At 40.9% G+C, this 14,619-nt stretch overlaps 1 protein-coding gene across 5 annotated transcripts in view; it reads left to right on the plus strand.

The window, feature by feature from the left end:
- The window catches only part of LOC138981634 (transformation/transcription domain-associated protein-like), a 158,528-nt gene that overhangs the window by 9,493 nt on the left and 134,416 nt on the right, over positions 1 to 14,619 (plus strand). For all 5 annotated transcript variants that reach the window (XM_070354624.1, XM_070354628.1, XM_070354625.1 and 2 more), the window contains exons 4-17: positions 1,119 to 1,229; positions 1,767 to 1,871; positions 3,209 to 3,292; positions 3,611 to 3,805; positions 4,599 to 4,637; positions 5,484 to 5,650; positions 6,215 to 6,311; positions 6,686 to 6,824; positions 7,297 to 7,375; positions 8,010 to 8,214; positions 10,935 to 11,026; positions 11,588 to 11,828; positions 13,249 to 13,390; positions 13,802 to 13,946. In XM_070354624.1, the coding sequence (XP_070210725.1) occupies positions 1,119 to 1,229; positions 1,767 to 1,871; positions 3,209 to 3,292; positions 3,611 to 3,805; positions 4,599 to 4,637; positions 5,484 to 5,650; positions 6,215 to 6,311; positions 6,686 to 6,824; positions 7,297 to 7,375; positions 8,010 to 8,214; positions 10,935 to 11,026; positions 11,588 to 11,828; positions 13,249 to 13,390; positions 13,802 to 13,946 (1,841 nt within the window). The remainder of the gene's footprint in view (positions 1 to 1,118; positions 1,230 to 1,766; positions 1,872 to 3,208; positions 3,293 to 3,610; positions 3,806 to 4,598; positions 4,638 to 5,483; positions 5,651 to 6,214; positions 6,312 to 6,685; positions 6,825 to 7,296; positions 7,376 to 8,009; positions 8,215 to 10,934; positions 11,027 to 11,587; positions 11,829 to 13,248; positions 13,391 to 13,801; positions 13,947 to 14,619) is intronic.

Here is a 14,619-nt window from a genome sequence, read left to right on the forward strand (position 1 = left end):
GATGACAATTTTCAACACGTGCTCTCAGCGCACAGCGCTGAACCGATTTTGGTTTTTCTGTGGATCCACTACATCCATTCCCAGTGACTCTTCCTTATCTTCTCAAGTGTTTTGCGTTTATCTCCCTTCCTTCGTGTGGCGTCAATCCATATTCCCGTTACTATTTTTAGAAGGTCACTGCACTGTCCAGAACGCGGCTTTCCTTGCATGTACCCGTAAGTTGTCCTCACTGTAAAAGTGCAAAGGTTGAATCTATTTATCGAAAAATCCACTGTCATCTATCTCTATATATTTATATATACAGATAGATATATACGGCTTCTGTGTCTGTGTGTGTGTGTGTATGTGTGTGTGTGTGTGGAGGCAACACCTGTGGATTGTAGAGTTCTGTTTGTGATGGGGTCTGGCGGCTTTTGTCTCTCTGTATGTACAGTTAATATAGGGCTTAGAAATAAGTTCTAAAATTCTCAATCCCGTTTGAGAAGACTTCGCCTTCAAAGGTGATTGTGGTGTTTCGGCACTCGGTTACATTTGACGTCGTCGACAGGGATGGGACTCGACATGATATGTTCAGGAATGGCATTATGGCCACTGAATCATTTTCGTGCTGTTCCCATTCCACCAACCTGGGAGGGACCTAAGCTTGGCGGGTCCATGGTTCGGAACTTTGGGGACAAAATTCATTCAAAGGGGGTCGAGTGTGACAGGGAGACTACCGTCGCCCTTCACAGCAGACTCTGCAGAGTTGTGAGCTATTTATAGCTAGCTCGCCAGGCAACACCTGTGGATTGTAGAGTTCTGTTTGTGATGGGGTCTGGCGGCTTTTGTCTCTCTGTATGTTCTTGCCTTCCTTTGAGTGGGCACAAACTGGTGGATGAAAATGTTCAACACGTGCTCTAAGACGGCGAACCGCCACGCTGTCTGTCTCTGTCTCGCGATTCACCCGGCAAAGCCGGGTATTCCTCTAGTATGATATATTTAAAAGATTGTAAAATTTTTGGCATTTTTTGTTTCTGATAACTTGCTTCCACTGAATGTGCTTGGTAAAAAAACTACTTATTTTGTATCATTTGTATCCATAAGGATATTTGTGTGTTGGCATTCACTTTTTGTTTCAGACGGTGGTCAACTCGCCGCAGTACCCAACCTTTCTGGCGGACGCCATGAAAGTGTTCCTGAAAATCCTGGAGGAAGGGGAACCCCAGTTCATTGCTGAGCAAAACATGCAGGTCAGTATGTGGCAGGGTATATCATATGACTTATGAGAGAGTTAGGGGGGGGGGGGGGTGGTGCAGAAGTGTGTGAATATTAAAATAAAGGAACATGCACACATTTTAAAGATAAACCTAATGTAGTTCAGCATGTGTATATTTTTGGGTGTGTCGGCATGAGAGTTGTTTTATTGGCTTGCCTGAGTAATCAGAGAGTTATCGTAATAAGCAGTGTTCGTCTGTGTGGCTGGCTGGGCGGGCGTCTTTGAGTAAAAACCTTAACATTGATGTGTTCTCAGATATTTTTAAAGCTCGAGTTTCTGATTCATATGACTTATGACAAGTGTGAGTCTTATGAGCATTTGCTTTTCTCATGATTTGTTTGTCTTGATGTACATTTGATATTACTGTACTAAACTTGCCTCGCTTTGATCAGACTAGCTTGTCCCAGTAGAATATGGCCATATAGGTTCTAGATTAGTTATTTACTGCTTGCCTGTGGTTCAAGTTGTATAGTCCTGCAATAATTTCATGGCTTTTGTTCTGCTTCACCAGCATCTGCGAAAAGTGTTACTGGAAATCCTGCACCGCATCCCGAGCAATGACCATCTGAAGAGATTTGTGCAGCCCATCCTCTCACTCATGTTCAAACTGATCAAGGTACAAAATAATTTAACAAGCAGCAGTTATTTCATTTGTTTGTGTAGCTATGTTCAAAACTTCTGTTTACTCCCATTGCTTGTTGGTTGATTTAATCGTTCTGTTCATATCATTAATTGCTGCTGATAAAAAAGAAATGAACAAATATATAAACAAAAATAATTACCAGGCGGACAGGTTATGTTGTGGTATTTGATGTAGAATAATTATTCATCCAGAGAGGGGTTTCTAGGGCAGGAACACATCTAAAAGGTATGCTGTTGGTCAACTGCCCAGTATCTTTTTACATTTAGTCAAGTTTTGACTAAATGTTTTAAAATAGAGGGGGAATCGAGACGAGGGTCGTGGTGTGTGTGTCTGTCTGTCTGTCTGTCTGTCTGTGCGTGTGTGTGTGTAGAGCGATTCAGACTAAACTACTGGACCGATCTTTATGAAATTTTACATGAGAGTTCCTGGGAATGATATCCCCGGACGTTTTTTTCTTTTTTTCGATAAATGTCTTTCATGATGTCATATCCGGCTTTTTGTAAAAGTTGAGGCGGCACTGTCACACCCTCATTTTTCAATAAAATTGATTGAAATTTTGGCCAAGCAATCTTCGACAAAGGCCGGACTTTGGTATTGCATTTCAGCTTGGTGGCTTAAAATTTAATTATGACTTTGGTCATTACAAATCCGAAAATTGTAAAAAAAAATATTTTTTTTATAAAACGATCCAAATTTACGTTCATCTTATTCTTCATCATTTCCTGATTCCAAAAACATATAAATATGTTATATTTGGATTAAAAACAAGCTCTGAAAATTAAAAATATATAAATTAGGATCAAAATTAAATTTTCGAAATCAATTTAAAAACACTTTCATCTTATTCCTTGTCGGTTCCTGATTCCAAAAACATATAGATATGATATGTTTGGATTAAAAACACGCTCAGAAAGTTAAAAAGAAGAGAGGTACAGAAAAGCGTGCTATCCTTCTCAGCGCAACTACTACCCCGCTCTTCTTGTCAATTTCACTGCCTTTGCCACAAGCGGTGGACTGACGATGCTACGAGTATACGGTCTTGCTGAAAATTTGCAGTGCGTTCAGTTTCATTCTGTGAGTTCGACAGCTTGACTAAATGCTGTATTTTCGCCTTACGCGACTTGTTGAATAATCTAGCACCAAAATGAAAGTACACTTGATGACTGGATATTCATATCATATGTGTGGTTTATTCTCTATTTAAAATATTGCGACTGCATCTTTTTTATAAATGTGTAGCTCACCCCCCTTACTGTTGACTGTTTGTTTACTTTGTTTTGTTTAATTTAAAGTTTTCCTTTCTTTTTCAGAAAGAGAATGAGGACAATGTTCTAGTGTGCATCAGAATCATTTTAGAGCTCCACAAATCATTCCGGCCACAGATGAACGAGGAGGTACTCAGTGTCTTACTACGTTGCTTTACTGAAAAATACATGCAGAAAGCTTTAGTGCAACTTTCTCAAGCTCATGTTCATGTATGTGGGCACAATCTTTTCTGCAGTTTTGTTCTTTGATATTTTGTGTACATAGAAGTTACAACAATAATTATTGCATAGTAATATTCTCATTTGAAAACCAGAATGGGTAGGTTATTGAATGTTTGAGCAGCAAAACAGAACATCCTGTAGAATGTGTTATAGAAACAGATGAACAAGTTTGAAATTATCACATCAAAATGATCTCTAATCTTATCAACTTCGGATTTTTATCAGATCCAGGACTTCTTGGCGTACGTGAAGAAGATCTACAGCATGCTGCCAAGCCATCTGCCAAAGATCTTCGAGCCTCGCGCTCAGCGCAAGGTGAAGGACATGTCGGAGATCAATGTTGACCAATGGCTGCAGGACATCTACACGCTGACCCCGGTGGTCACCGATAAGAAGAACAGCGACCAGCAGAGTGTGACAGTGAGTCATTTTTTGGACAGGGTGAGGATGGGCACAATAGCCCAGTCAGACCTGTTTACCCTTGCTATTTTTGAGTAGGTCATGAAGGTTTTTGGCCAAAAAATACTCCATTTGTGTCCAGGCTACTATTTTCTAAGGTGTTCAAAATAATGTTGGTTTTGCTAATGTTGGCATTTGGTTACCACTGGATTAATATTTTGATCATCAGATTAACTTCTTTATTTTTTTTACTTGACCATTACTTTTTCAAGTTTTGGGAGAAAACCGGTCTGTCTTGGGGTATGTAAGTCAGCTGCTAAATTGATAAGATCTTGCATTCCATGTCAGAGTTAAGTGGGTTATAGAAACACAAAAATATCCAGCAAGCAACCCCTCCCCCCATAAAAATAAAAGGGGGAGTATGACTGCTTAAACGGTAAGGAGGGGGTGAAAAGCCAAGCATGTAAAAGGCCTCCTCATACAAAAAAACAACAGCAGTGAACACAGGAGTTGCAACCCACGAATGCAGAAGAAGCAAAAGAAGTTGGCAGGCAGGGGTTTGAGGCAAAGGGGAAGCAATGTTCGTGTTGATAGGATATTTCCAGTCTTTTTTCAGGTCTTAATTAAACATATTGATAAAGACATCATCTAGTGGTCATTTATTTATTTTAAATTTAAAAAAAATTGTATTTGACATTTTTTTTGCATCAAAATAAGATTATTTCTGTGTGCTTACTTACGCCTTTGTGTGATTGGTTGCCATTCATAAAGCAAGTGATCAGAATTTGTGGGATGTATTCTCCTATGCTTTCAGGCAACACCGGGGTACAAAAGACCTGGCACTATCACTGGGGTAAGGAAATGCAGCTATGATGGGATTAGGTCTTTGTCCTCAGCTATCCCTACGCCATGATTTTAATGCCTGAGCTCCGATATAACCGTGTTCCCAGGGAACTAGATATTAACCACGTACAGAACCTTAAGTACAAATCGTATCACTGAACCAATTGACCACCATGCGAAGTCAACTCTTCGCTTGCTCTAGAAAGTTTCAGTGATGCGGTTCCTTGTGAGTATCCCGTGCCTGGTACATTTTTTGATCCATTGAAAACACTGCCACAAGGGAACTCGGGCTTTAAAACTGTTTTTGTTTGTCATGTAATAGCCTGACTGTTAGCCATTTGTATATTTATTACAAGTGTAATTCTGCTTTGAAGGTACCAGGATGAGCCGTAGGCTTGTTATTTTCTTTATACCTAGAAATGTATTTGTCATGAATATGTTAAAGAATAGTGTTTAAAGTTAACCAACTCAACTATCCCTGCTCTATTTCACACATCCACATATACTAGTTTTTATGCCTGCATTTGACAGTGACAAACAACTTTTTTTTCTTTTCCTTTTTTTCCCTTTTTTTTTTTACTGCTCATGCTTGTTACATTTGTCTCAAAAAACTTTCATGCTTACCTCTTTGTATTAATTGCTATAAAATTTTAAGTTTCATAAACATACCGATCTTGTTTATTGATTCTTGATTTTGGAACGTTTGCAGTCTACATGTTTTGGATTTCTCTCTTTTTAGACTCGAATTTTAGGCAGTCTTAGAATAGTGATGCTACTATACCTGTACTGCTGTAGTTCATGTTTTTCGTCCCCTCATACTTTTCTTCTTGCAAAAGTATCACGGCATTTGTTTCAGTACAACATCATCCCTCGCGGCGTGCAGTCACTGAAGGTGCTGGCGGAGCTGCCGATCATTGTGGTGCTGATGTACCAGCTGTACAAACAGCAGGTGCAGCCCGACATGATCGAGTTCATCCCGCTTATTATGAACACTATCACCCTGCAGCCCCCGCCGCACACTATGTGAGTTTTTGTTTACCTGGGAGAGAAAAAAATGTGTGTACTGATTTGTATTGAGTCGCGAGAAAAAATTGTCTGTGCAAAGTGTATCATGTTTGAAGGAAATTCAGTCAGTAGGTGAGGAGACATTTTGTTAGGTTTGTCCTGTTTGCTAGTGTGTCGTCTTTTCATTTGTGCTTTTCTCCCTTTATTTAATTTTTTATTCTTCCTCCAAACATTGCAATAAAAAAAAGTTACAGCTGACAGTGAAATACAGTGAGAAAAAAAAGTTAGGTAGTTCGTGTAAACATACATACTTTGAATGCTAAGAGGGTATTGTTTGCAGAAGTACGAGAGAGAAGCTTTCAAGCGGGAAACCTTGGTTGCTTATGATCTTGACTAACCTGTTTTCATACTGTTGTACTGTTGACTACACAAAGTGTACCATTTTTAAAACCATTGGCATTAAAATTGGGTGTTGATTTCTTTCATGATTGTAGTATTATTTATACCTGCTTTGAATTTGAGCAGTAGAATATTCACAAATCACTGACATGAAGTAACTTAAACCAACAAATTCTTTCCCAGGGCGAGTCCTGGCTTCAACCGAGAGGTGTTTGTGGATTTCATTGCTGCACAGATAAAGACACTGTCCTTTCTGGCCTACATCATCAAAATCTACCAGGTTGGTGTTGTTATAAGCGTGTAAAAGTCTATTACTTAAGTTTTTGTGTTCTTATTTTACTTGGTCTCTCTCTGCCCCCCTCTCCTTCTTGCTGTCTCTCCCTCTCTTTTTAGAATCATGTATACTTTTAAACAACAAAAAGTACTTCGAACTGTTTTTAGTTATACATTTTCTTCTGAGAAAATGGAGGCCCCCCCCCCCCCCCCCCCAAAAAAAAGAGGGAGTTTTCAAAATCAAGATAAATTTACAGACCTTATGAACAGAAGATCTGAAAAACCAGGGGGTGAGGGACTCTTAAATTGAGGGATCTCAAAGTGTGAGGTTCTACTGTATTCATTACCACTGAACATATTTCTGTCCTCAATTTTGTGCAGAACCCTGTCAACAGCCATTCACAGCAGATGGTGCAAGGGCTGCTGGGATTGTTGCGGCTGTGCCCGCAGGAAGTGGCTCACCTGCGCAAAGAGTTGCTCATCGCTGCTCGACACATCCTGTCCACAGAACTACGCAATAGTAAGCGTTCGGTTGCATATCTGTAGTGTTTATTTTTTAGGTTTATGTATTGTTTTTGCTAGTATTGAAGTTACTGTGGCAGACACAGAGCACACTTAACCCATTACAGTGGAACCCACCTTTGACGACCTTCAAAAATCTGAGAAAGTCAGGTCTTAAAAAGGAGGAAATCTTAAAATGGAGGTAAATTTACCGAGTCTATGAACAAAACATCTGAGAAAGGGGTGTCTTAAAAGAGGAGAAGTCTGAAAAGAGGGGTTCCACAGTATACAGTTACAGTCATCTCCTCAACACAAACACATGCATGTGCGCACACAAACTTAGAGACTTTTTGTGTCGAATGTTACTTTTCTACTAATTTTGTGATTTCTTAAGTTTAGAATGATTGTGTAGCTTTTCTGTATTCATATTTTACCTTTTTGTGTCTTTTGTACAGCCTTCCTTTCACGATAACTCTGTTGCTTTTTTTCAGAGTTTGTACCCGTGATAGAGCAGCTGTTTGACGAGAATGTGCTGATTGGATCAGGGTGGACCACACATGACTCCCTTCGGTAGGTATCGCAGTGAAAGGGCATGCTCTTACAATAAAATATGTTGGCGTTATGTCTGCGTTTGAGTGACACAACTGTCGAACCCAGAGGAGGAAGAAGAAGAATCTTTTTCAAATGTCTCCCCCACCCTTCTCTCTTGATCTTTAGGTCATTGGCATGCAGCCCTCGCTGTACATGTTAGTCTGTGGATATCAACGAACTAACTGTTGGTCCGAGTTCCCAGCTTGTACTCATTTCCAGTTCTGCACGCGTGAACTTCACTTTGATATAGACTGTACAGGCATGAGAACCTTGCTCCTTTTGGAGGAAATCCTTCTTTTGAACCTCTCTAGGGGTTCTTGCATATGGAAAATCAGCACATTATATTATTTTGAAGCTGTAAGCAACACTCCTCATGTGTAAATCGTTTTCCCTTCTTCTCTCACATGAGGGTTAAGAAAAACTTACTAAAATGTTCTTAATTTTGTGTTGTACAAGATTTAGCAAACCTTATTTTCTCCTTTTTTTGCGATTTTTATACCGTATATATGGTGGTGTACACGTTTCACTCTATCTGTCTTAACTTATATTAGATCTCTTGTCTATTCTCATGTCAGACTATATTCTTACACTGCTAGTATTGTTACGCTTCCAGGCCGCTAGCCTACAGCACTCTTGCAGACCTGGTTCACCATGTGCGACAGTCGCTGCCCCTGCATGACCTGTCGCTGGCGGTCAGCCTGTTTTCCAAGAACGTGCACGACGAGTCTCTGCCGTCCACCATCCAGACCATGTCCTGCAAACTGCTGCTCAACCTGGTGGAGTGCATCAGGGTCAAGTCAGAGCAGGACGTCGGCAATGTGAGTCTGGGGTGTTCATCTCCTGCTAGACTCCACAGATCACCGTTCCTGTCCAGTGGAACCCCCATTTTAAGACCCCCCAATTTAAGAATCCCTCCCTTTTGAGACTCTTGTTTTCTCAGATTTTCTGTTCATAGCCTCTGTAACTTTACCTCCATTTTAAGACTCCCTCCATTAACCCCTTCACTGCCCACCCCGTACTGGGTACGTGGTCATTTTTGGTTTGTCGTACGCCCATAACCATACCTAGTACGGGGGATTTGCCTCAGCAACATTTCAGGACATTTCTGAAAACTAAATGGGAGGTAACCACTGTCCAAGCACTTGGAGCGGTTCTAAACACAGTTCTTTCCCATTGACCGTTCGGATAAGTTAGTACCACGTGGTGAAAACTTTGTTAGAAGTTTAGAACCGATCTATAGGATTCACAATGGGGGCCGAAAGTCGGACTTCAACTCGTAGACCTGTTTTGAAGCGATACAGTGTTCTGGAAGCTCTACAAAAAGTGATTTATGGATTACTACACAGAAGAATACTTTTATGGGCTGTAATGTGAGTACCTGATGTTTGACACCAGTTTTAGCAGTGTTTTGTGTGGTTTTACGTGCTGCAATGTGTGTGTGTAAGTTCGGAAACTGTGATTTTTGACAAAAATGGTCATTATATCAATGTTTACTATAACAATCACAAACAAAGTCCAATGATCATGTCATCCTATAATAGCCAAGGGTATAAGCAAAACACATGCCAAAGATCTAAGAGATATCTCAATAAATGATCGAGCAGTGAACAGATTAGTGAACCTACCGAAGAAAGCGAAATTTTGCCCTGGCACACAGCAATACCAAAATGCTGTTATACTGTGGCAGTGAAGGGGTTAAAGACCTGATTTTCTCAGAATTCTGGAAATCTTAAAAGGGGGTTTCCACTGTATTTTACTGGTAACAATTTCAAAATGCCAGATAGAAACCAGCAACTCGGACAAAAAAGATTGCTTGAATGAAAGTGTTCTGACCGATGATTTGTTCGCATAGCAGAAGGAAATCAACCTTCTGCTTTTTGACTCACATGCGAAGCTAAAGTGAGTCTATGTGCTCACCCGAGTCGTCCGTCCGTCCGTCCCCCCCGTCCGTCCGTCCGGAAAACTTTAACGTTGGATATTTCTTGGACACTATTCAGTCTATCAGTACCAAATTTGGCAAGATGGTGTATGATGACAAGGCCCCAAAAAACATACATAGCATCTTGACCTTGCTTCAAGGTCAAGGTCGCAGGGGCCATAAATGTTGTCTAAAAAACAGCTATTTTTCCCATTTTCTCTGAAGTTTTTGAGATTGAATACCTCACCTATATACAGGGTGACACGAAAAAAACAGATCCCACCAAAAGTTTAATATTTTCTGAAATAATCAGCCGATTCTTTTATTTTTTCAGGTGAGCCAAGCTGAAATGATGTTCTAACAGCCCACCAAGTTTGAGCTTCAAGATGTCATGGACAACGGAGCATAAGACATTTATAGTCGAGGCCTATTTTCGGTCGAATTCTATCCACGCTGCTCAACTGGAATTCAAAAGACAGTTTGGACGTAGAGACTTTCCTGTTAAATCAGTTATCTATGGATGGAGGGATAAGTTCAGAGACCATGGGACTGTCAATAACCTCAATAGTAAAAACCCTAACAGGGGATCCCACTCTGGTCGACCTAAATCAGCAAGGACACCGAGGAATATTGATTCAGTCAGAGAGTCTGTTGTGCGCAGCCCGAGCAAATCTGTTCGCCGGCGAAAATAGGCCTCGACTATAAATGTCTTATGCTCCGTTGTCCATGACATCTTGAAGCTCAAACTTGGTGGGCTGTTAGAACATCATTTCAGCTTGGCTCACCTGAAAAAATAAAAGAATCGGCTGATTATTTCAGAAAATATTAAACTTTTGGTGGGATCTGTTTTTTTCGTGTCACCCTGTATGATATATAGGGCAAAGTAAGCCCCATCTTTTGATACCAGTTTGGTTTACCTTGCTTCAAGGTCACAGGAGCTCTTCAAAGTTGGATTGTATACATATTTTGAAGTGACCTTGACCCTGAACTATGGAAGATAACTGTTTCAAACTTAAAAATTATGTGGGGCACATGTTATGCTTTCATCATGAGACACATTTGGTCACATATGATCAAGGTCAAGGTCACTTTGACCCTTATGAAATGTGACCAAAATAAGGTAGTGAACCACTAAAAGTGACCATATCTCATGGTAGAAAGAGCCAATAAGCACCATTGTACTTCCTATGTCTTGAATTAACAGCTTTGTGTTGCATGACCTTGGATGACCTTGACCTTGGGTCAAGGTCACATGTATTTTGGTAGGAAAAATGTGTAAAGCAGTTCTTAGTGTATGATGTCATTGCTAGGTTTAGTTATTTGAGGGTCAAGGTCATGTCAAGGTCAAGCATGTGAGTTGTATGGGCTTTGCCCTTCTTGTTCAAGGATAACAATAAGCAGACTTTGATTTTATGGTGTGAATGATAGAAAAAAGAACATGGGGGGAAGGTAAGGATTTGCTTCAGTTTTGAGTGAAGTATCCATCAACTAAGAGTAAGACTCTTGTATGCTGCAGAAGTTTTCAATGATGAAATGTAAACCTAAATATCAAAGCGAGTTGATAGTCCTTGTAACTGACAGTCAGTACAATGCTAGTATATGTGTGGCTTGTTTGTGCAGGGGCGAGAACTGCTAATGCGGATGCTGGAAGTGTTTGTTCTGAAGTTCAAGACCATCGCCAAGGTGCAGCTGCCACAGATTCTACAAAAGTGGTGAGTCGCTAGAAAACTGTTTCGCCCTGGAAGCTATAAGTGATGGAAAGGAGAACAATGACTTGTTGTTCACTGACAGTTTTATTAATTGGTTTAAACATTTTATTCATATACACACACATGACAAGACAGCAACATGCTTACAAAGGAGCACAACAATTTTAAAACTTTTAGTAAGTGCTCACATAATCATACCTATTGTTTTATGGCAGGATATGATCAACAAAATATAAAGACGAAACTTCTTGAATAACAGAATATTCATTTCATTTCAAATCAAGATCATTTTAGGGATTAATAAAAGAAATGAGAAATAATGAGTTTTATTAATTGACTTGAACGTCCTCTGAGGTCCAGTTGATCGTAACCTGCTATTTCAAACTTCTTGTTAAGAACTCTTTGCCCTGACATTTTTTTTAAATAACCTTGATCGAGAGACTTCATTTGGTGATTTTATTGCATTCACACAGATTTCATCATGCAATGAAGATTCATGACAGACAATCCAGGATATTCACAGGAGAGAAAAAACCAACTAAGGGTTACTTCTAATTGTTGCAGCAAACAAAACACTGCCAGTGGCACAACAACAGCAGCAGCAGTAGCAGCAGCAGCAACAACAGCATCAGCACCTACACAACAAGCTCAGGCAGACACCAAGCCCCCACCCACCCCAACAACCCCCGCACCACCAGGGACCCAGCCACCCGCCACTCCTGACATCAAGATGATACCACCAGAGACTCCCAAAGAGGAGAAGCTGTTCCCTGGATTTTCTGCAACTGCTGATGCTGCCGATAAGGTCAGTGTTTTTTTTTTTTAAATGCCTGCTTGATAAAAGAAAAAGTCCTGCACAGCGAAATGAAAACATTCAGTCAATATGTCAGGCAAAAGGATTAAAACTGAACAGACCGAAATCCCTTTTCGCCAAGACTAGTAAAGTCCTGAGCTGGCAGAAACCCTTCGACGGAGAGGACGTTTTCTCGGGAAAAACAAACAGGAACCTATTTTAGCATAAAACAGATTTATTTTTATTTTTGAGCATTATCAAAATTTAAAACCACATAATTATATATATTTGGATTCAGGAAAAAAATAAAGAATGCATTGAACCCACTGCATTGAACCCATTGAACTCATGTCTTTCATTGCAATTTCAATTTCAAGCAAAAACGTTTTAAGCAAATCAATTTACAGGCAAATCCAGCTAACTCACAAACGGTTAAGTCAAAAATTCGCTTAGCACACAAAGAAATTCTGGTCCGGAATTATCCCTCTTTATCTATGTGTACAAAGTACCCTGAGCTCGAAATGGGATTTCTCTTTCGTAAGTCGAAAGACGGATAGCACACAACAGAAAGTCAGTCCCAAAGACAAAATTTACTCTATATTTACTACAGCAACTCGAAACACGAAACTTGGCGTCTCACACTAGCGCATTGTGTAACCTTATTCCCTTCTTCTCTACACGGACGCCACACCGACTGGTCAGTCGGCACGCAATAAAGTATGAAGTGAAGTTAGGAGGGGGCGAGGAGTAAGGAGAGGCGAGTGGTACTCACAGTGTGTGTTCACGGGTGAACCACGTGGTTACTATACGGAAGCAGAAGAATTCAAATTGTGGGTTGCCTCTCATTCAGTCTTTGTTCAGTCTTGTGTGCTCTGTGTGTGCGGCCAGATCAAAGGCATTGGGTGGCCTTGTTTACAGACACGACCTTCTTCCCAGGGGTCAATGACCCAGTTTTTGCCATGAGAGGTGGTTCTCCTGTCATGGGGGTCAGTGACCGGTCAGTGACCGAGTTTCAGTAACAGAGTGGAAATCTGTGTGTGGGCCAGATCAAAGGCAGGGCAGTACCTAGTAACTGAAACATGCATTATCACAAGTTGTTTGACTGATACTCAAGCGGTCTCTTTGATTTTTTTCGTAGTTCACGGTACTATGACCAAGTCGAAATTTCGGATAGGACACAATAACAATTCGGTCCCTTCAATTTCGTCTTATCCGGATTTGCCTGCTTAATTTTTAAGCTTCCAAGCTGAAATGCAATCCCGTATTGAGGGCTGAGTCAAAGACTGTTTAACAAAACTTTCAATGTATTTGAGTGAAAATGTGGTCACCATTGTGCAGCCTCAACGTTTGCGAATGGGCAAAAATTAACACTTTCGTTGTGTGGTATTTGGAACCTGATATACATGTATCTTTTTCATTGTATCTTTTGCAGTTATCAAGCAGTCGGTTTGGTGTCTGCCCGCCTCAGTTCGGCACATACTCTGTTGGTGACTGCCGAGGACTTGTCAAGACACTGGTCTGTGGGGTAAAAACAATCACCTGGGGTGTGCTTACCTGTAAGGCCATTGGCACAGGTGAGACTTTTTTGTGCTTCTGTTCCTCTCTTCCTGGCCGAGTGTACATCTGGGGTGTTGTATGTGTAATTCATCAGCTTTTCTTGCTTGTTTGGTATTGCCGCAGATTGTAATCTTGTAGAACTTTACTTTTTACAAAACATGCAGCAAACATTAACAAGAAAAGAAAGAAAAGAAGACGGAAACATAAGAAACATACAAAAGAAAGAGAGAAAGAGCACAAGATGCTTAGGCTTAGAGAGGAGCTTCAGTGACACTGGTTTTAGGTTGTTGAACTAATTTATGATACAATTCTGTGATAAGGCAGGTTGCTTCAGATTTCATTGCAGCACATTATCAAAAAATTTCTCACAGCATGCATCTTGATTCTAGCTAAGAAAATGGTCTCATCAAAGGATTTCCTTTTGACAGCGGACCCCAACCTGGTGACCAACAAGCAGTTCCAGCCCAAGGAGACGCTGGTGTATTCCCGTCTAGTCAAGTACGCCATGCAGGCCCTCGACATCTACACAATCAACGTCGCCACCAATGGACAGACTTTTGTCAGGCCTGCAGCGTTAGTGTCCTTTATTTCGTTTTGTGTTTTTCTTTGCTGGTGAAGGTTGGTGGTGTCTGGTGAAGTGTGTGTGTGCATGCATGTCTGTGTGCATCTGCATGCAAGTAAGAAGCAGGGTGAGTGTGTGTGCATTTGGTTGCAAATAATGTTGAATGGGCAGGGCCTAGCATTGTAAGCCGTTCGGCGTACTTTACGCCCAAATAACATCTCCAGTACGCGGAACTCGATTTGGTGTACGCTGAAATGCAAAAACCTGTTATTCCCAAACGGTAAACCCAAACAGTCCCAGCTTTCGTTTTGTGCGCCGTTCGGTTCAATTCTCAATCGGTTTGACAGTTTGCTTGAGCACGCACTTCCTCTGGCATCGCGCGAGCATGCTTTGTGCCGGTGTTTTGTGGCTCTAGACTTGAAATAATGTCTCGAAGCGACATTGTTGAACGTGGTCAGCCATTCAGTGACAAAGAATCCAGGTATTCCTGGAAGTGGGAATGGCTGGATTTCGTTCCGAAGGCGGAAGGCAAGTCAGAAGAAGTAATGTGCCGATACGGACTATGGCTCCGAAAGGTTGCTATTTCTGGCAAAGCATACTGTCAGTTGTGCCGGAAAGAAATAGGTTACGCGAACAAGGGCTTCGCTGCTATCACAGGCCACTGTGAAACGCAGACTCACAGGA

This window comes from Littorina saxatilis, linkage group LG12 (genome assembly GCF_037325665.1).
Source record: "Littorina saxatilis isolate snail1 linkage group LG12, US_GU_Lsax_2.0, whole genome shotgun sequence".
NCBI classification, from domain to species: domain Eukaryota; kingdom Metazoa; phylum Mollusca; class Gastropoda; order Littorinimorpha; family Littorinidae; genus Littorina; species Littorina saxatilis.